This window comes from Anser anser (assembly GCF_964211835.1).
Source record: "Anser anser genome assembly, chromosome: 21".
NCBI lineage: Eukaryota > Metazoa > Chordata > Aves > Anseriformes > Anatidae > Anser > Anser anser.
Window position 1 is genome coordinate 10,878,844 of NC_139742.1, and position 21,352 is coordinate 10,900,195.

At 50.9% G+C, this 21,352-nt stretch overlaps 1 protein-coding gene and 1 long non-coding RNA gene across 3 annotated transcripts in view; one reads left to right on the plus strand and one right to left on the minus strand.

The window, feature by feature from the left end:
- Positions 1–21,352, plus strand: part of LOC310884920 (carboxyl-terminal PDZ ligand of neuronal nitric oxide synthase protein-like) — a 31,772-nt gene that overhangs the window by 3,023 nt on the left and 7,397 nt on the right. The window contains exon 2 of the mRNA XM_083807477.1: positions 566–637. Within this exon, the coding sequence (XP_083663603.1) occupies positions 566–637 (72 nt within the window). The remainder of the gene's footprint in view (positions 1–565; positions 638–21,352) is intronic.
- LOC310884932 lies at positions 657–21,348 on the minus strand. 2 transcript variants are annotated; one of them, XR_014574465.1, is made up of 4 exons: positions 15,617–21,348; positions 14,419–14,584; positions 7,758–13,382; positions 657–5,870 (listed from the first exon to the last, which is right to left on the minus strand). It is a non-coding gene; the product is annotated as an uncharacterized lncRNA (long non-coding RNA). The 2 variants fall into 2 exon arrangements; XR_014574466.1 differs by having other exon boundaries at positions 657–6,335.

Here is a 21,352-nt window from a genome sequence, read left to right on the forward strand (position 1 = left end):
GCAGCTCCCATAAGCTTAGTTAAGAACCGCTGGTATAGGAAACAGCTTGGAGTGTGCTTACAGGACTCTGCAGGCAGGTGAACGAGTCCAGCCAAGCCGAAGCAGCGTCCAGGGGGAAGATGGTCCCAACTGAGAAGCTAACCCAGAACTGTGAGCCCGTTCTAGCAGGGCTGGTTATCGCACACCCTGCCAACTGTCTAGCTCTCATGTGCTTTTAGCTCCGAGTCCTTTAAAAGCAGATGTGGGGAGGAATGACAAAGGATGGATGGTCCTGTTTTCAGACCCACGGGACTGTGATTTGATTCGCAGCAGACGTTGCTGTGCAAAGCATGGGCAAAGGCACAGCCAGGACCTGAATCCGGTCACAGACTCACGCCCAAAGTTAGGAGTTAACATCCCCCTAACTTTGATAACACTATCCACAACACATATCCCTACCGTGCTCTGGGTTAAGAGTATCTAACCACGCAGGGACTAATTTGATGAGATGCAGTTTGTTCTGAAGAAGCCTACACTGTTAACTCGTGCATTACTTCACAAACCATCTCACTGTTCTGTCTTTCAGTACATCGGTAGCTTGGATGTGCCCAGGCCCAGCAGTCGCGTGGAGATTGTGGCAGCCATGAGAAGGATTCGGGTAAGTTCAAAAGAGCTGAGTCTCACGTGGAATAAAAGGTTACCTTCACGGGAGTGACGTGGTTGCAGTGCACTGTTCTGCGTTTTCCTCCATCTCCCCCTTCCTACCTGGAGCTCAAATCTCAGTCAGGATTGTAACTTGCTTCTCTAGAAACAACCAAGGCACATTAGGATAGACCTGCCCCCCTGTTCTTTGCAGAAGGATCAGTTAGCAGAGCTCAAACAAAACCCTAGCCTCTGCCAAGCAGGTATGGGGATTCTCCTTGAACCTAAGAGATTTATTTAGCCTGTTTTTTTCGGTACAAAAAGCAAAATGAGCACAATCTGCTTCACAAAAGCACTCAAATTCATTGATAGTTCTAGGTACATTATGTTATTATATACTGAAGTATCAGTGACCTGGCAGATGTTATGGATGTAAATCCCATTAGACAGGACTTTGTGGATTCTGCTGCTCATGGATTAATTCGCTGTTTTTTCCCTGTCCTCCAATACAGTTTTACAGTTCCTGTTTCTCATCATCAAGTCTGCACTGTTCCTCCTCTAGCCCTTTACTTTTCAGAACAGCCTGTGAATGGTCACCAGATTTAGCAGTGATAAGCTTTGTGGCTAGCTTACATCTGCTTCATGTTCACGTGCATCTACCCCAAAAGGCAGTGCAGCCATTGTGCCTGGCTGAAGCGTTGTGCGGGTCTTAATTCTGAGGTTGTTCGTATGGCTCACATCAGCTGAAGCAGGTTTGAGAATCTTCCATTTAAAGCTTTGAAGGGATTATCCTATTCTCCGCCCTTCCCCCTGCAGTGTTTAACCATCTATTTTTCATTTAGAATAGTGCTTTTTAAACTTAGCCTGTAAGTGACTGGGGAGCTGATGTATTCATTTCCAGCCAGGCTCAGAAATGACATTCTGTGCCTGCTCAGACTCTCAGCACAGCTCTTGCTCAGAACACGGTGCAATCACAATCTAAATTGCCTGGTTATTTATGGAGCAGGTGAACACCAACAGGAAGCAAAGGCAATAGGTGCGGAGTACTGGGCCAGTTCAGATACTGGTGCAGCTATTAATAAGTTTTGCTCTGAATGGATTTTTTGGCATTTTGACAGTGCACAGCAAAAGCGGCTTCTTACAATCTTTGAGCAGGTAACACCCTTGCAAGAAAAAGCAGGTAGTATTTCAATCCCAGTTTCCAGAAAGTGTTGCGTTCTGTTTTCACACCTGCTATTGCCCCAGTGGCACAGTATCTAGCCCTGAGTCGTGGCAATGCCATAACACGTTCAGGTGCTATGTGAGGCATGTAACAAACCATCTGCATTTCTGGATGCCATCAATTAATCTGATCGCACGATATTCTTAAAGTAGGCACCCTGTATTCTACACTGGATTTTTAATCTTGGGAGCCCTTTCCAAAAGGGGAGGGCTTCCCTTTCCATGCGTGTATTGTACAGCAGGATCTCATTCAGACGCTTCCTGGCTGCTGAGCGGAAGATGCTCCTCTATTGAAGATAGTTAATTGGCACTGATCCTTAATTAGAGCATAAAGAATGAACTGGGAGGTCTTTGAAGAGAGTTCTAGTGCATAGAGTACACAACCTAGGAACTGAGGGAAGATGGGGGTTATTTATGTAGCATTCATTTGCATGCAGCCTTGTCTATACTGGAGTCTTTTCCCATGGGCTCTCGGCAGAACCAGTTATAACTGGGAGGAAACACTGGGAGAAGCTATTGGTGGAAACTAGTATTTTGCTACCACCGTATTGTGAGCGGGAGCGTCTGTTTGTGCTGCGAGAGCGAGCAGGGTCCTGCGGCCCTGCCAGGCCTTGGCGAGGGCACGTTCTGCTGAAGCTTTCATCCTTTGTGCGCCCCAGTGTTCAACTGGAATTCTCTGCTGGAGCGGAAGAGAAGGGACGCGCAGTACAAGCCCCAGCACAACATCGCCTGTGCTGCCCTGTGTGCCCTGCGACACGGGAGGAGGCAGCGCTGGGGCAGGCAGGGCTGGGAGCCAGCTGAGCACGGGGGCAGCCCCTGGCACAGCCCGGCTGTTATTTGTGGCTTCTGCTGCTCTGAGAGGGGACCACAAGGAGGATGAGGAGTTAGAGCGCCTCTCTTTAGGGAGTCACAGCCCTCTTTTTCCAGGCTTGACAGAGCTGGTTACTCTAGTTACTCATTAGTAAGCTAATACAAGCTCTGAAACTGCCTTCCTACTCCTAGGTCTAATTCTGGTCTCCACTCTGTGATTAAAAGCACTTGCCCCAGGGAAAAACCAAGAGCTATGTAGCGCTCAAAGTTGTCCGTACAGTGTGGGAAGAGAGAGAAGGTGATAAGAAAAGCAGCGACTGGAGTTGCTAAGTCTACTCCTTGGCACCTTGCTGGCCTGTGTTTTGTACTGGGCTCCTTTGCCAGCTGCATATGAATTATGCCAGGGAGCCTAGGAGGAGTTCAGTGGCATTCTCCCCGCATCAGCAGAGCGGTCTGCTTGCAGAGTTCAGGACACGCAGAGTGCTGTGGGACGCTACTCCCAGAGAGCCTCAAATGACAAGCTTTAACATTAGCCTGCTGCAATCATGATCTGTTCTTTTGCAGAAGGGATTTAAGACGCACTCTCATAGTAAAGCTTAAATCCATATTTCTTACTGAATGGATGCTTGTGGAATTGCTAGCAATACTCCATTAGTCACAGATTAGATTCCCATTTCATAACAGGCTGGAAAAACCTTGTCTCGTCATGTTCTATGCTTCCACTGAAGGGAATGCAAATGCAAGAGGTAGAACAGGGAAGTTGCTGTTCTTAGCTCCCCATTATGCAGAGCTAGACAACTTGAAGTTTGCTAATCCTCTCCGTGGCTTATTAGTTGCATACAGCTGCCATGTTATTATATGATCCTTTGAGTTCAAACTAATCCCTCTACCTCCTCTAAGACCTGGCAGGGGAGGTGATGAAATTAGTTTGCCACTTGAATGAGTACACACTGTGCTCTGACAGGCACATCAAGTTCCAGGTGCCGGTGAGGAGAGTCCAGCTCCCTGCGAGCACCCAGCGCTGCCAGGCGCCCCACCGACTGTCTGCTGCTGCTGCCCGAGGCCATCCAGGTCCGGGCGTCTGGCAGCACCCACTCAGCTCCTGCTCTCGGAGTCAGCGTGCCAGTGCTGGCTTTCCGCTCAGGTGGATTCATCTGCAGACACTGAGCCTTCTCATCACTCTAGGAATTTATCTACAACACGAGATTTTTCTTCCTACAGCAGTCAAGTGGCAGCTAATATGAAGAATGTAAAGTCCTTCTCAAGGGCCCAGATAGCACCACGATTCAGCAGGGTCACTCTCCCCCTAGACACACTACTCCTGGCTGCCTTCTAGAGGACAATTAAACAGACAAGTCCTCCCTGTAGCCAGATGAAGGCTCTCACTGGTAAGGAGGAGATGTTGTGGAGCCCAGGTAACAACAAACCTACAACAGCATTAAGACGGCTTTGCTGGCAGTGCCTATTGGTATGGCCCTGGGGGTACAGATGAGCTCTGTAAAACACAAAACATTTCTGAAGATCCTAAGGTTGCTTGGGAAATCTTGCCCTGAGAGACCAAGGAATAAATGGCTTGATGTGGAAGGTTAACATTGCAGCATGTCCTGCATCCTTTCCCCAGCTTCCAGAGCTAACACTGACCAGAGGTGAGGGTCAGCTGGGACCTGCCTGGAGCAGCACAACCCTCAGCTGAGCCCTGCGCAGATAGCCCAGCAGCCCTGGTGAAGTGCTGCTGTTTTGAGAGGCGAGTTTCCAAGGACGCTATAGGAACAGTGCCCAAGCCCATCACCCCTACAGACAACCTCCTGACAGCAATTCCCTAATTTACTCCGTTTAATTACCTATAAGGCAGAGAATCAGGCTCTCTGGAATTTGCACTTACAGTTCTATGAAGCCTAGACATTTCGGGCCTGTTTGGGACTTGAGCAGGTATTAGCACTCGGAAAGCAGCCAGATGTTGGGTTGCTAGTTCAGTTTAATCATTTCATTAGGGGACAGGCTACCGGTGCTGGGCCCACCCAAGCACCAGGATGAACTAACAGGAGGGAGGCATCTCCAGACTAGCATGTTTCTGCTGTTAACCTCCACATTTCTTACACTTAAATTAACTGAGAAGTCTTTTCTCCAGAATCTAGTGTGCCACAAAAGCAGAAACATTTATAAATCCTGACACAGGACGCATCAGAAATGCTGAGTTCTCCTTGGCGTGAGAACCAGGTTCTCACTTCAGCCTCCTCTTTATCCTGATCATTTTTTGCTGCATTCATGCTCTTAAGCAGAGGCTCAGCGAATTGCAGTTTGTCAGTGTAGTATTCCAGTGAGGAAGTTCAGTCTAGCCACACAATAAATCATACTGACTGCCAAATATCAACTGGTAGTGTTGAAGTGTGACATGACATCAGCTTAAATCCAGATGAGTGGAAGTCAGAGTCCTTCAGTGCGCCCTGGTGAAGCAGAGGAGGCAGGGACAGCTGTGCAGACAGCAGCTCCCACCTGATGGCCGGGCAGGCTTCGTAGGGCAGCCTACGCTGAGAGCCACGCCGGGCTGTAAATGGCGAGGGCTCGGGAGCAAATCTGGGTGTCATTTGTCTGCTCGTGCTACAGGAGAGGAACCAGGCAGACAGATGGCGGAGGGCAGGGTGGCTGCCTTCAGTCATTTCAGTTTAATTTATCACTGTGTGGTGGGACTCCAGAAATAGAGATGTTTAACAGACTTGACAATGAGATTCTTCTAGAACACAGTTCCTTCAGTTTTCCTAGGCAGACACCCTTCCTACTACAGAAGAGAAGTTTGCCAAGATTATTGCTGCGTAGATTTCTCTGAAATGTTCTGCCTGTCAGCCCTTCTTTACTTACTATGCACAGAGCTAAGCTTTCCTACCAGCTTCGCATTAAGCTGAGCTGGAGCTGTGTTCAGTACTTTAAAAAAGGGGGGGGAAAAAAAAGCTGAACTCCCAGCTGGTGGGTTTCTTGGTCAGTCTTTGCAGCCTCTCCCACTTTAATGAAGTGGTTGGCTCGGCTGCAGCTGAAGGACAGGCTCAAGCGTGGAAGTTCCCCTGTGCAGCGATGGAGCACTTGCCCTGGTATAGACCTCTGTAGCTGCATGCCAGGCTCTGTTGGTTTTGGATGGGAGTTTGTTCTGCTGCAGTTCCTGGAGGGCTTTTCCTTTCAGCCTCTTTGGAAGAACATCCAAGTGCTCAGCTAATGACAGCCCTGGGCTGTGAAAGAAAACTATGCCAATTTCTTAAAATATTTCAGCAGTCCTCAAACCGCTGGTGTGGACCTTTCTTTAATTCTCAGAATGCCACACACCTTCCTTTCATTTACAGGACGGTACAGAAAAAACAGGTGACAGTTCTTACATGGCTGGAGTATAAAACACCAGCATCTCACGTGTCTGCTCCAAACTGCTAGCACAGCCTGAGCCAGCTAAGGACACCGCTGATAGTACAGTGTGGGGAATACGTTCCATGTTTGGGTGAGTAGCCAAGTCCCATTTACTAGATGCCTTGAGAGAGCTGGCAGGAGAGGAGAGCCACCTCGGTTCACCCGAGGCCTTTACATAAATATTGTCATCACATAGTGGCATTCACTGATGAACAGCACTGCAGAAGACGGTCCCATGCTGTGGCCATGGTTCCAACCAACATTTATATTGACAAGCATACAGGCAGGCATCAGGCCTTACAGAAAGATGAGAGGAATAATACTTCAGATAAACAAGTTTCCCTAAGCCTGTACATTTCTCTTCCTCCCCTCTACAAAAAGGACAGTATATGCTGCCCAAAAGTATGCTCCAAAAGAGCAGATCTTTTTCTAGGATGCCTTCCCTTCTTCTCCAGAGAACCTCACAGGGACTGCATGCTCTGCTACACATTAGATCAAGCCTCTAGCCTCCAGAGCTCAGTGGTTGTAGGTGTCCCAGTCTACGTGAGCATGTACTAACTTGCTCTCATACCTTTCGCAGAAAGTCTGCTGTCAGTTTTGGCTGTTCTGCACAGCAGAGGCAGTACATGATCAGGCTACTGCCAGTCCTCAACAGAGGCTGCAAGCCTACCCCAAAAATTTAACTGGAGAACTGACGCTAGAGACTTCACTCGGAGAGAGATTTCCAAGAGATCATGGAAAGCTTTTGTCCTCTGCCTACTCTCTGGATCTTTCTGTACTTCCTTATCCCTCTCCAGCAGCCCACACACCTTTGCCTGCATCACTACCTGTTACCTGCTTTAACTGGGGGGGGGTACCAGTCAACACAAGAAGCTACACGCACAGAGAAGGCCAGTCTCAGACAAGCAGGTTAAGAAAGCTGGGAATAGCGCAAGGGCATCGAGAGCAGATGCCTAGCAAGGCATCCTCGCCACGTGGCTCTCCTCCCTAGGGAACAGAGCAGGGCTGTCCCATTACCCACAGGAGGGCTCAGCTCCAGGGTCATTCCAGGTACTCCCAGGGTCCCATCCCCAACAGGCATCTGATGCAATTTGAGGTTTCTATCACACAAGATTAAGCTAATTGGTTTTACCTTTCTAGGCCCTGGCAAAATAGAGCAAGTGTTTTCAGGATGGTAATTAAGCGTTAATTGCAGCTAAGTTTAGTCCTAATGCTTCATTAGTTTGTTTTCCTCTATGTGTTACAGCTCAAGCAGAGTCTCCTGTGTGGGGATCAGGGTGGGCTTCCAGGGAGCCCCAGGAGCCCCGCTCCGAGGCGCCCACCAAGCCGCCCCTGCACCTTCCAGTGGGAGGAGAGCTGCGGAGGCACTGGGACTGGGAAGCCCTAATCCTCATCCCAGCTCTGCAGGGCACTGGTACGCCCAGACACACGTGCTAGCCAGCTTTTGTGGCACAGAGGATTTGGCATCCCTTCCTAGGGCTCCTTCACCAGAGCCATTGCCACCCCAGCGGGCTCTTGGCCCACACCAGAGGAGGGCTGGTGGCCTCAGCATGCGCAGCCGGTACTGGAGCTGCTGATACACAGCACCCTGCTCTGCTAAAAAACAATTTACAGTTCACCACCTGCGTTAGGCTCCCCAGCCTCTGTACTGGTTTCACAGAAGATAACAGACCCGAGGGATGTGCCCCAGGAGACAACAGCCACATCGCAGGCCTTACCTTCACGTGGCCAGGGCGCTGTTGGATGCTGTGGAGGGTGGGCAGGGGACAGCAGGGCCTCTGCTGGGGCAGAGCTGTATCTCCTCATCTGGTCCCTGCCTCATCTCCACTGAGGTTTCCCTAACCCTGGGCAGACCTTTATAGGCTCCCGGTCCCAGCATGCCCTGTCGGGCCCAGCACCTCCCCTGCCATGAAGGCACTGGGGCCCTGGAGGCCCTGTGGTGCGGGTATGGCTTTGTGGGGCTCCCTGCGGCCTCTCTGCATGTGTTCTCCAACCCACAGTCACCTCGGCAGGCTCAGGCACATTTCATACATACGCTGCTTTACTAGCCATACAGAAGCATTAATTTTTATAAACTGAAGAATTAGCTTTAAAAACACGGAAGCTGCTTTCCTAGAACTGTCTGCCATGTCTTGGACCGGCCCAAGCTTTTTCCATCTAATTTCTGTTCCTCGTGTTATCGTAATGCAAAGGGAAGAAGCTTTTAAAGAGTTGTTTTTGCAGCGGCATCATGCGTGGTGTTTCTAAGCAGCATAGTGTGGCTGTGGTAGAGAACTGACTACGCTCTGCTTGTGCATCTTGAGTGGGAGGAGAGGAATAAACACCTTTTAGATTGAAGCCATCCATCTGCTGGCTGCTTGGGGATGTCTTGCCGTGCCAGAGGCTTAGCATCTTCTGCAGGTTTCTACCCTGCTCGTCTCCATCTCAAAATCGTTTCTGGACTTCTTGCCACAGAATAATAACTTGTCTTCTGCCACTTCTGAGCTGAAATTATGTGGGGCTGGTTTAGCTGTGACTATGTGCCACTGTAACAGAAGTCATTTTAGAGCTTTTTTTCTGTAGCCTCATGCTATGACCTAGATTTCCAGAGGGGACTGGCTATTATAGATGCTTCAGTTCTTATACCCTGTTCAGATAATGTACTATGTTTGATTGATAACAGATGGACGGAGGGACCACTCAGTGAAATGTGCCATCTCTAAGCAACAGCGACCTTTCAATGCCTTTCTGAGAGAGCTGAAAACTGGATGGCTTCTCCAGTGAGGGGGTGGAACTAGACAGGCATATTCATATTGTTCTGCATAAGCCATGATGGATTGAAGTTTAGCTGAAGGCTAATAAAATCAGCAGTTAGATAAAAGCTAAATTAAAATGTTAGTACTAAATAGAACAAGACAGAGCTCTTTGTGTGATGTTAGATCTTGGCATTGAGGCAGGTACCTTTTAATTGTAAAATAAAGTGGCTTTAACAGTGTTATTATTTTACAGAAGCTTTTGCGTTCACTAGCTAAAATATCGGCATATGAGATCTCTGCAAAGCTTTTATCTAGTTCGAAATAAAGTAGGTTTTTTTCGGCAACTATATTACTGGTTGTAGAGTATTACAGAGATGAAATATAATGGCTTTCAAATTACATTCTGGTGTAGAGCAATCAGCCATGACTCAAAGCTGCTTCTTTATTGGTGTCTGAAAAAATGTAATTGAGATGGCAACCAGAGTGGCTGCAAGCACACTGGACTAGCTCGTTAATGAGGAGGTGCCTTAATCTGAGCAACAACCGGTGAGCAAGGGCACATAAACTGGGGTTGACCATGGCATGGAGTGCCTCCACTATGCCGGTGGATTGGAGAGACCCTCCTCGTGCATCTAAGGAGTACACTCCTTGATTTCTGTCAAAATAATGTAAGCCAGTGCTTTGACTGCAGCCTTACTGGTTCTTAGCCTGTGTCTCCATGGGAGAAAGGCTAGACCTGGTGCCTTTGTAGATGCTGTACTGATTGTTGTCTAGCACAAGAGTCCTTCGTACTTTATGGATCACTGTTCTGAGGAGAGGGAGACCTGGGAGACCATGACCACAAAGCAAAGTTGAGCCTAGCAAAATAAGATTTGCAAACAAGAGCTTGGTTCTGCACTTGCTTTCTTCGTTCTTCTTTAGCTCTCTACTAAATGAGGCCCGAAGGCAAGCAGAATCCATACTGCTTAACATAATACAGTGACAAGTTACTTCATGTTTTCACTAAATAACTCCATGATAAATCTACAGAATAAAAATCTTGAACGAGTCCCTGGAGGGAGGAATACTTTGATGAGGGAACAGGGATTTTTAATAGGCATCATGCAATGGTTTTCTTTTTTTTCCTGCAGCAGTGATTAGACATTCTCCAAATGGCCTTTCCATGGGCCAGATGGGTTGCTTGGACTAATTGGCAACCGCCTGACTGTTTTCAGGACACCTGAGTCACTTCCCCCTTCCTGCATCCTTCTGTCGCTGCTGCTGGTCATGCTTTACCACCATGCAGTGGGTCTGCTGGAGAGGAGGACATGGCCTCTTGCATTGCAGAGAACATCACGGCCCCGAATCACGGCCGCCTGCATGGTCAAGTCTGACATACCCCCAGCTATCCCAACAAACCCTCTCAGCTCCAGAGGTTTCTTCTAAAAACAGCTCATTTTTGCGACAGGTGGAAGAGCAGTGAGATATGTTAAGACTAGATGTAGCGTGGTGGGAGGAGTAGGCACTCAGAGCTGGCTCCAGGAGGGTGCTTACTGTTCAGGCACAGGTAGTAGGAGTGGCCCAAATGCTGGTGTCTGCCATCAGTACCTGCCGCCTCACCGGGAGCTGCTGGGGGTCTGCACTGTGCCCAAGCAGGCAGCTTGCTATCCAGGACGGGCTGCCACAGGCAGCTGTTTGCAGGCTGTACAGCTCCATGCTTAATGCCTGGTTTAATCCTTTAAGGGCTTTCAGGTACTGATTCCTGAGGAATCGGCGGGACCCCATAAACACACCAACCTCTCCTGTTAGAGAGCAGGAAATGTGGCATTGGGACCTTTGCTTTGAGTAGGGCGCTTCTGTCCTGCACCTACTGCAAAATCAGCTGCTAAGGTTCAGTGATCCCAAGGCACCGTGGGCTGGTTCAATCCTGCTGCAGCCTCCTGTGGTTAATGATTACAAGGTCTAAGCTCCCAGACCTGGAACATTAGGTTCTTCCCCCGTTTTTGCCTAGGGCAATGCCAGTCTCCACTCTCTTGTTTCCCTGCATCCAAGCCCAGGCTGCTTGCCTTGGCCAAGTGCTCAGCTGTGATGCTCTGGTGCAGTTTTGGTGATAGTGATGCCACAAAACCCTCCTGATCCATACTTCCTGCTATCTAAACTTGGGCTATGTTTCTCATCGTGATTCACTAACCTCATTAGCTCCCCCGAGGCTAAAAGAGTCCTTGAACTGTTTAATATTCTTAGTTTTCTAAATGACACAATTAGCACTGATTTTTTTCTCTCATCTAGTAACAGTCTTGTTTCCAAATTGGAGAATAAGATTTTACAGACAGCTTGAGAACTCAGAGACCTTCCTTTAGATTTGGGGATTGCCACAGAGAAAGGTCACCACAGTCTGTTGGCGATTTCATTAGTGTTCAGTAATTTTTAACAAAGGACCACATAGTGAGAAGCGGGTGCCAGCTGTGCTGCACCCAGCTCTGCTCGGTGCCTTCGCATCGGGGCAGTGCTTGGATGTGACTGACCCCTGCCCACGGGCAGCCTGGCAGCAGAGGTGTGCGCTCCCTTCCTCGTTGGCTGTTGTTGTATTACAGAAATGCTCCTGGGCAAGTTTCTAAACCCATTTACATTCCCTGTGTGTTGTTCAGAACAACTGTGATTCCTTCTAAAATCAATGGGAATTGCATGCTCTAGAAAATCCCTTACAAGCCACATCCGAGCATTAGACCTGCCTGCTGGTTTTACCAAGGAGGCAAGCTGCTTCAGCCGGGAGCCCTGCACGCCAGTCTTTGCTAACAGGCATTACAGGCAGGGCTGCGGTGGCCCTACAGCGACTGATGCCCTCCAAGCTCAATGGCCTGTTCTGGCTGCACTGCTGGTGCTCGCAGATGCGGACCCGTGCTTTTTGTGCAGCTCTTGGAGGCCAGCAATAACTCTGGGCTTTCTGTAAGAAATGTTTCCTCAAGTGGAACTGTTGGAGATTGATAGTATTAACAGCTACACAGGAAAGTCTCCTCGCCTGGGAATAAAGCAGATTATTTCAGACCCTGTCTCAGACCAGGACATAGCAAGGCTGTTCATGAAAGTAGCTGGCACTGGGAAATGGAAGGGTTTGCCTGCACCCGGGGCTTCAGCTAGCAAAGGGCTTTTTGCCCTGAAAGAGAAGGGAGCCTGATTGCACCTAGCAAATGAGGCATGAAACCTGGTCTGCACCGAGCAGCACACTAAGCAGCTCGGCATCCCTCACATTCTCATTCTGGTCTAGTTTGTAATCGAGCGCTGCTCCTGAATGCAAATGGAGCTCAGGTCTTCACTCTAGCTTAAATTCTGCTTGCTCATAGCTAGAGATGCACAATCAGCTTCCTACCTCTGCTGCAGCTACACAAAGGAAATGCTAATTTCTCGAGGTGGTGGCTAAGAGGAGCCACGAGACACAGGGCTGGAGGACAGCACCCAAAACGCATATGGTGCACGATAGCACATTAGAAGCCAGGAGATGGTCCCTCCCTGCAGCATTTGCCAGAAGCAGGTGTTAGTCACGCAGATGTAGCTTCTTCAGCTTTTCTCAGGAGCAAACTAGATTCTTCCTAAGAACATCTCCCCTGCTGCCTCTGATCTCCCTCCCCAGGGCTCGCACATCTCACTGGTGTTGCCATGTGAGCAAGCATGTCAGGCTCATGGGAAGGGACTGAGGGTACAATGGGACTTCAGAGGGAGCAGCAGAAATCCTCAGTTGCTCCCTGCTCGTGTATTTGTATGAGCAGCATCTCGTGGCCTGGCCCTGTGGAACTGTCACTAGCAGGGGACAATCTGTAACCAGAACAACCGAACGAAATAGAAAATGAGCATCCTTGTTTTGCATATGAGAAACCAATGCTCAAAATATTGTTACCTTCCCACAGCCACATAGGGGGTCTGAGTCTTTTTCATGGAGCTCTGAGCCTGCTGCAGAGTCCTGGCTCCTGCTCTTCTTCTGAGCTTTGTTGTTTGAGCATTTATGAACAAGGTTTAAAAAAAAAAATCCAGTATCTTAACTTGTCTCTTGTCCTACATACCAGACTAGAAGGCAACTAGGATACGAAATAGCACGTACAAGAACAGGAGACCTTTTCTGCCAGGGCCTCTACAGTGGTTTTTATAGGGAAATACAGAATTACTTGAAGGTGTCTCAGTGCATAATTGCAGTGTCACTTTTAAGGGTTATTTCAGGTGACTTTGACTTGCTTCTGATGAAACAAGCACTCATCCGTAACAATTTAGCAGCTTTGGGGTAGGAGCTATGTTCACATACCCTCAAGTGCCTGGTACATGAGACTCCTTTGGGGTGGGGTCCCAAGACACTGCTTCAATTACTGAAGCTCATTAATAACCCAAGCTTAAGAGCTGGGAAGAGCATTAGCTCCAAGCAGCTGCTGAAGGACAGCGTGGCACAATGACAGCTGTATCTGTGCACTGCAGACTCCAGGTGCTCCCACCAGGGTGAAGGTATATCGTGGGGCTCAGCACGGCCAGGAAGCCAGCAGTCAGACTGCCCTCCTGGTTTTCAGTGCAAATTCACTGCCAGAGCTTCACGTCTGGCTCCCACAGCTCTCGCTCCAGTTGCTAGCCTCCCCTTGCAGATGGGTAGCACTGTGGACAGAAAAGGTAATTTGTTTTTTCCTGTAAGTGAATAGAGGTAGGGAGGGAAAAAGGACCCAGCTTCCCTGTGAAGTGGGGCTGGCCCACGCTGGCAAGAGAAGGGCAGAATGGCTGTGTGTGGGAAAGCTCCCTATTAAACCTGGGGACAGCGGGGGGCTCCTGGAAGTGACAGTCACACAATGGTGCTTTTGTCAGAGAGGCACCAAAGGCCAGATGATGTCACCTTGCACTGGGCTGTGAGGCGGCTTGTATGCCTCAGGATGGAGCTCAGCAGCATCACATATCTTTTTAACAGGGAGGAGGCAATGAAAAGGCTGCTTTTATCCCACCCTTTTTAAAGAGCAGACGAAGAAGCTTTGTTCCAGAACAACTTGGCTGTTTTCAGAGGTAGAAACCCCCAGCTAAAGAGCCACTGCCTGTACCCCACCAGCTCCCATCATCTGCAGAAGCTGTAGTCTCCCCCATGGGTGCAACTTGGAGCGCTCTTTGCTCCATGTCCTTTTGGCTGGCTCAGAGGAACATCTAAACTCTGGCCACATTCTTCACTTTGCCACCGCACCTTTTCATGGGATGACCAGACCAGCCTCGAAGGCTTCCTGGAACTCCAGCAGTTGGAGACCTCCCGTGATAAGGTCTGTCAGAGATGAGGAGAAAGGGGATGAAGAGGAAGGCCTAATCTAACATGCCCATCTGAATGCTTTCAGAACCTCAGGAAGCAGGATTCCATCACAACTCAAAGGAGATGTGCATGAAAGGCGGTGCTTTTCTTTGCCTTGCCCTTACCTGACCAACTTCCAGCCTCAGGCAGCATCCTCACAGCTCCTGCAGGATTTCTCTCCAAGCTCATCTGCGCTATAGCAAGGCCCTCAGAGAGCGTGGCTCAAGACACCCTGCAGCACAGCCTCTTGCCAGCTTGGGACAGGGTCCTGAGCTGCTATGGTGGTTCCTGGGTGGGCTGTGGGGACTGCAGCCCCACAGGGGATCACAGATTTGCACATGCTGTGTAGTGGGGATGTGTAATCCTTACCGTGACTGGGTGCTGGAAACTCCTGATTTCAGCTGTGCTGTGCCTCGACTTGCCCGGTGAGCTCCTGATGACTCGTCCTGCCTCAGTTTCCCATGCTGGGACTCCGGTTAACATCTGCCCATCCCAGGAAGAAGCTACAGTTCACGATTCATGTCTGCAGAAGGACCTGAGTGGAAAGCTCTGTTCAGGGGAAGGTCTTCAGATTAGTCAGCTCCCAGTATGGCTGGTTTTGAATATTTATGAAAGCAGAAAACTGTCAGACACGTTTTGCCGAGCTGTACAGCTCCTTACCTGAAAGGAAGCGTTTTCTTAAAAAGAGTGCTTGCTTACCTCAGGCTTTCCATAGACCCTCACTCTACCAGGGTAAGGGACAAAAGTCTGGGATGACAAAAAGCAGGGTGTCTGCAAGGGGATGCAGCACAAGCTCCTTGAGCTGAAACAACCATGCAGCATTGCTTTTTAATATAACTGGAGCCTGAAAAGTGTTGTTGAGAGGGAGCATCCAGAGAGCCTGGATCCACAGGCTGCCCTCCTGTTACCACAGACTGCTTCTCTGCAGCTTCTAAAACAGTGACAGGGGGGCAGTACGTGGTACAGCTTCCTACAAGTGATTTTTTGCTAGATGCTGAGCAGTCTTGTGGCTTCACTCACATAAACCACCCTGGAGACTGACTACAAAGGCAAACTAGGAGTTTGCATGAGGCAGCCAGGCCAGGCATGCCCAGCATTCCTGGTGGTGCCTCGTCTATAAACCTTGGTCCCCTAAAGAACATCCTGAAAAGAGACAGAAAATGCCTGTGTCTCTGCAGAGAGCTGAAACATGTCCAGAGCCAAAACTACGAGGAGCAAGGCCAAGCTCACATGCCCCTTGCCATTTACAGGCAACTTTCAAGAAGTTTCTTTTGGAGCTGCAGTTGTGAACTAAGCCAGGATCAGGGCTGAAGTGCCCTCCTGCTGCCTGAGGGCTTGGCAGGTACACGGCCATGAAGACCTGCAGATTAGACCCATTCATACAGTGCTGACAATGCCAAATTATAAAGTCCAGAAGCGCTAATATTATCCTAGCATAATTCAGGTTTTTATTTCATCCCTCTCCCAAACTGCAGCACAGCTCAGTTCAGGTTGCAGCAAGAGCCTGGCCACTAGCAAGGGGTTTGGACAACAGGGACCTCACCATCCTGGGCCCATCCCGTAATACCTGAGCGAGGTGAGCAGAGCAGGCCTGGTGCAGTAGCCAGGTTCAGCCAGGAGTCCAGATCATCGGGCAGGTCCGTGGTGATGAGACTGGTCTGAGGCCAAGGTGGGACATCAGCGCACAGGTCAGGATCAGCGGGTCCGTGGCAGTCATGGCTGGGGCTCAGCTGGAGACCAACGCTCCCACACCACAGCTCAGGGAAGGGGTGGAAGGCCCAGAGCCAAGCTTAAATGGGGCCCATGTGCCCGGTGCGTGGGGGTGTGGTGGAGGCCCCAGGTGAAGCTGGTCAGGACCGTTAAGGCCTGTTGTGGCCTCAGGGCCCTGGCACCGGGTGTGTGTTGTCTATGTGGAAACCAGCAGCTTAATTCTGTGCACCCTGTGGTCGGGGCAGTAAGCTGCAGAGCTGTTAGCTTTCCACGTTTCTGCAGATAAATGCACACCTGTGCCTGTGCACACTTGCTGTCACGGTGAAGTTGTCAAAATGAGAATAACCCGAGGTGTCAGCACAGCCCACCAAGAGAGAGCCATGGCATGGAGCTGGGCTTGGTGAGAGGCTGTGGAGGACAGGGGCTGTCCTCCAGCTAGATCCAAGTGCCAGGGCTCCATTATGCTGGAGTCCGTCCCCTGCCCTGTACGAGCCTGCCAGTACCCCTGCTTCCACCTCCCGTCTCAAATAGCCATTGCCTGCCTGCTGGACCGAGCCAGTGCCAGGGAGCAGATGGTTTCGCATACCTTGGCTGAGGTGTGTTGAAGAAACGTTGAGCTCTAGACTGGATTTTCCCATTAATACTTTGAACACAGATATTTGACAAGTTGTCCCCAGCTCCTGCACCTGAGCAGAACCACCACGCATGGGGCACTGGCTCCAGGCAGCCCGCAGCAGCCCCATAAATCAGTCACTGGGGCCTGGCCTAACCCCTGTGTTCCTCGCCAGCACTGATCAAAGCCGAGGCTGCAAGTTTCTGCAGCTCAGGCTGTGGTCAGGGCTGTCGGCACCGCGGGCTGGTTGTACACAGGCCGACCGCGGGCCTGAGGTGTAGGTGGAGACCTGGTGAAGGAGCGCGGAGCTCCCCAGGGAGCCTGTGCCTGCTGCCTGCGTCTCCCAGGGCTATGTGCAGAGCCGATGGGCCGGAAAGCACCCACGTACTGGGTCTTTCTGTGTGCGGTGGAGGCCAGGCCAGAGCACGGGGAGGCCTTCTGGGTGCATGAGCCTGCAGGCTGTCCTTCCTCCCGGCACCACCGCACAAGCCCCAGTCCTCCCCGGCTCCCCAGGCAGCAGGCAGCACAGCCGGAGCGCCAACAAGGAAATTGTAAATCCTGCGTGACAGCGGTGACCCCGCGTCCTCGCTGTGGCTGCCCCTGGCACCCCCCAGGTCACTGCGCCAGGACGGCCTGCAGAGAGCTTGCTTGGGGGGAAAGAGCTCATTTAAATGAGAAGAAAAGACTTTGGGTCCGTTGCCAGCATTCTCCTTGCCTATTGTACTCCCTGCTCGGCTTCTGCTTTCCCCTGCGTGGTTTTATGTTTCCAAGGACCATAAATTCTCGTTTTTCCACTGGGCAGGAGGTGCGCTCCTGGGCTGCGCCGCTTCCTGCCGGGTTTTGTGTCCGTGTTGCCCAGTTACTGCGGTGCAGCCCCGGGCTATGCCCAGCCCCATTCAGACCGGCCGTGGCCCCTGGCCCCGGCAGTGCGGAGGATTCGGGCAGGAGCTTGCTTTCCAGCAGGAGCAGAGGGAAGGCTGGGAGCCGGCGGCTTCCAGATGGAGCCCGTGGGGCTCAGGGGTGACCTGAGAGGGTGTCCTCCCCGAGGGGCTGTCACCTGAAGGTGTGCTGCAGCAGGGGACGTGGTGACCTGCCAGGGGATTTGAGGCTGGGCTGTAGCCGGTGGCCCGACGGGTGTGGGAACTGACAGTGCTCGTGTCTCAGATCCAAAGCGCCGGTAATCTGCACTTGCTGAGGGCAAAGCCCACAGGGTTTCTGTGGCATCATTTCCAAGCAGCAGCCCTCCAAGCATCAATAACTCAAACAGAAGTTGAGATAACACCGTGTCCCCATTCCGTGCGGGCGGGTTTGGTCGGAAATTAATAACATTCCTGAAGCAGAAATACTTGGATTCTCTGAGGTATTAATTCCTAGCATGGCATCCAGGCGGCATCAGAGGTTGCCGACTGCGGCCGGGAGGGGAGGCCTCCTTTCCTTCTGCAGGAGAGCAGGGCTGAGCAGATCTCTTCCCTCATTGCCGTGCCTCCGGTGTCCATCTGCTGGGCAAAGCTCCGGAAGGAGCCGGGGCTGCGCCTCGCCGCAGGGTTCTTTAGGGACACAGAAATCCCAAGGCTGCCGGGCCAGGAGTGGGGCTGGACAGCAGGCTGGGCTGGCTGAAGAATTTACAACTGCAGGAAGAAACAGGCCCTTCCCAAGCCTGTGGCATCGTCTTTCAGGCATGCAAACAGAGTACGTACCCACTTACTGACTTACTCCTGTCTCAGAAACCCAGAGAGCCTCTGCCTCTCCTTCCCGTACTCCTCTACAAACCGCAGCACCAAGCGGGTGCTGGCTCCCGCAGCTCCCTCGGGTCCGGCCCTTCTGCTCTTTGTTAATGAGGAAGGTGCACTTTTTGGAAACAGAGCCTGCCTCCAGGACCTGAAAACTCTCTATTTTATGACATTTTTCATTTGCATAATGAAGGCCCTGATACCTTCAGTAATTAATCACATTAAGAATTGCTTCCTTGAATAACTCTATCCATGCAAGTTGTTCTTAGTGCTGGAAACTGCATATGATTTCAGATGTGCATTAGCCCATCTCTTTCATCAGCAGATGGAAGCGGGTAACTGCATGTGTAATTTATATCTGCTTGGGTGGAATTATCAGATGAAATATGCATTACACAGCGCCATTAACATTTCTAGTCATACAGTCTTTAGCTCTTGGGTAAGTTAATATTACGTGCCAACAGTGTGAGGGACCGTATGAGAGGCAAGGACCTGAACACAGGGATTTGAAAACAAAAATGGAAAGTATTCCAGGTCAGACACATCAGAAATAGAATTAATGAAGCTGCTAAATTAGGTGAGATGCAATGCCCTTTTTTGACCTGCATTTTTAATAAAATGCCCCCTCCTCTCTCCATAGCTAATAAAACCGCCAGGTTTGCCCACTGGATCTCCACTTCCAGGGGCAGCTCCCGACTCCTTAACATCCAGAAAGATCCCCCATAGGATAACACAAGCAGCAGGAGAATAACTTGAATCTCGGAAGGCAGATTCGGGGGTCTCACTCTTCAAGAAGGATTTCAGGGCCCTGTGGATTTCAATCATTTTCAGGCCAAGCTCTGACCCGCCGGCTCGACACCAGCCCGCGAGAGGGACAGGGGCAGGGCCGGGCAGCTCACACCAGCCCTGTGGCTGCCTGCGGGGCTGATGTCCAGCGTGGGTCCCCTGCAGAGCCCGTCCCGAGGTCAGGCTGCGCTGGACCCGGTGCTGAAGGAGGCTTCTCCTTCACTTCTGGCAGCGCCTGGCCGTGCACTGCTGCTGCTCCCGGTCGTTTGCTTTCTGTCCAAGACAGAAAGAAAAAAATATCTCTGCAAAACCCAGACTTGGACTTTGCTTAAAGCCTCTGAGTAAAGAGCCTTGTTTGAATGTAATTGCACCCCTGTTGCTACAAGGGGAAAATACACTGCATTGCTCTCTCTTTCTTGGAAAGCTCGGCTAGTATTTTCCCAGCCATTTGTGTACAAAGAAAGATAAATAGCTCTTTAGCGGGCAGAACAATCTCTCCCGGTTTTTTTTTGTGGGTTTTTTTTTTTTTTTGACATCCATGCCAGCACACGAGGAGCAGCAGCTTGGCGGAGCTGCGAGCAGGGAGGGTGCAGCCGCAGCCTGGCGGAGCCGGGAGCAGCAGCAGGGCAGGGCTGAGGCCGGGGCGCGGGCTGGGAGAAGCCCCACTGCTGCCTGCTGCCCGTGAGCTCGTGCAGGCTGCCCCAAATCCAAGGGATGCGCCTGCCGCCTCGCCGGTCGCTTTCACTCCTCCCTACATATACGTGTACATCAAATTTAGCTCTGGCTTCACACGCAGCGGTGCTATAGATAGATTTTTAAAGAGCTCGTCTCAGAGTAATAATTCATGGGGAGATCAAAGGGCTGTGGTTTAATCAGGGGTCTGTCTGATACCAGCAACCTTGCAGAGTGCTAAGAATTCAATGAGCATCATCAAAGGTCTGATCAGCACGAAAAGCCATCCAATTTTCTGCCCGTAAGGCTAGTGTGGCTTACAGGGGGTGCCGAGGAGCTGCACAGACTCCTGTCTGCTTTGCAGTGCTTGGGTGCTGTGCCGACAGAGCCCCCCACACTCCAACATCAGGCTCTGATGGCGCTGCCTGGACTCCCCTAACGACTGAGCTGCTGCCTGCAGCTCCACTGACTCTATGAAGAGATAAGATTGCTAATTACATGTCTAATTACACAGCGTAGGTAAGCTTCGGTCTGCGCTCTGCCTCTTGGCATCCCCTTGTCCTCCACGTACCAGAATCACGCGGTCTGCCTGGATTCTCCGGAGCAAGGGGTCAGAAGCCATGCCGGGGGCTGACTGCCGCCGTGTACGTGGCCCCCAGCCCTGCCACGGCACGGCTATGTTATGAGGCTATCAAAACAGGGGATTTGTAGCCTCTGCTTTCCAGATACGGTAACCGTACATCGAGTTAATCCAAAGGATTTCTTTTTTGATAGATGCATGGGGTCTGTCTCTGTGGCTGCGCTGACAGTAACGGCTGTGTGCTGGTTTAGATAAACCGAGGGTCTGGCCCAGGAAAGCTGGATTTCAGATAGGGACTGCCAGAAAAAAATACGGGGTATCAAAAGGCCGTGTTTGGAAGCCAAAACCAGTGCCTAAAATGGGGCCGGCAGGGATCAGCATGGTTAATACAGGCCTCCAGAGTGGAAAGGCTCTGCCGTGCTTCTTAGTTATCATCAGAAGCAACATTTAAAAGCCAGCAGTTTAATTTTTAACACAAATGGAGGCGAGTTCAAACTGCAGACACCTGCAGATAAGGAGTTGGTTTTTTCTCTAGAGATACCGAGCACACCGAGGTTAATGTGATTATGTCAATGACTGAGATATAATTGCGTTACCGCCACCCATCTGGCCCTCCCTGCAACTCGTAAGTGATTTTATATTCCCTGTGCACTGCAGCGCTGAAATACAAGGGCACTGGAGATGCCAGAAATCACTGCTTGGTGCCTGCCACAAGAGCCACCCCCCGGCAAGCTGCTGGTGCAGGTCCCACTGGACTATGCAAGGTGTTTCAAACGCCAGCACATCAGGAAATTCCTTGTGGGTCTGGATTAACAGCCCCTGGGCTGTTGGTCTGTGGTCCAGCACCAGCCACAAAGCCCCTCCTTGTCACCAGCACCCTTGCCCCTGGGAGCCCTGCGCTGGGCTCCGCCAGGACCCTGCTTACTGAGCCGAGTTCCCATCACAGGCTGGGACCACCTGGCTCCTGGTGTGGTCCAGAGGATGGAGCGCCGCTTGTCCCCTCCCGAGGGGCACTCCTGCCAAGGGCAGGATCCCGCTGGCACCCCAGCTCCAGCACCGGGTCCCTCCAACAAGGATTTTCTCAGCAGGATAAGCAAGGACTGCTTCCCTCGGCAGCTGGGATTAAAAACAAAAACATTTTCATGTGAAGCACTGACTAATGCTGCACAGTCCAGTCCTACCTCTCTTCTAACCCGCCTTTGTCTTCCCATC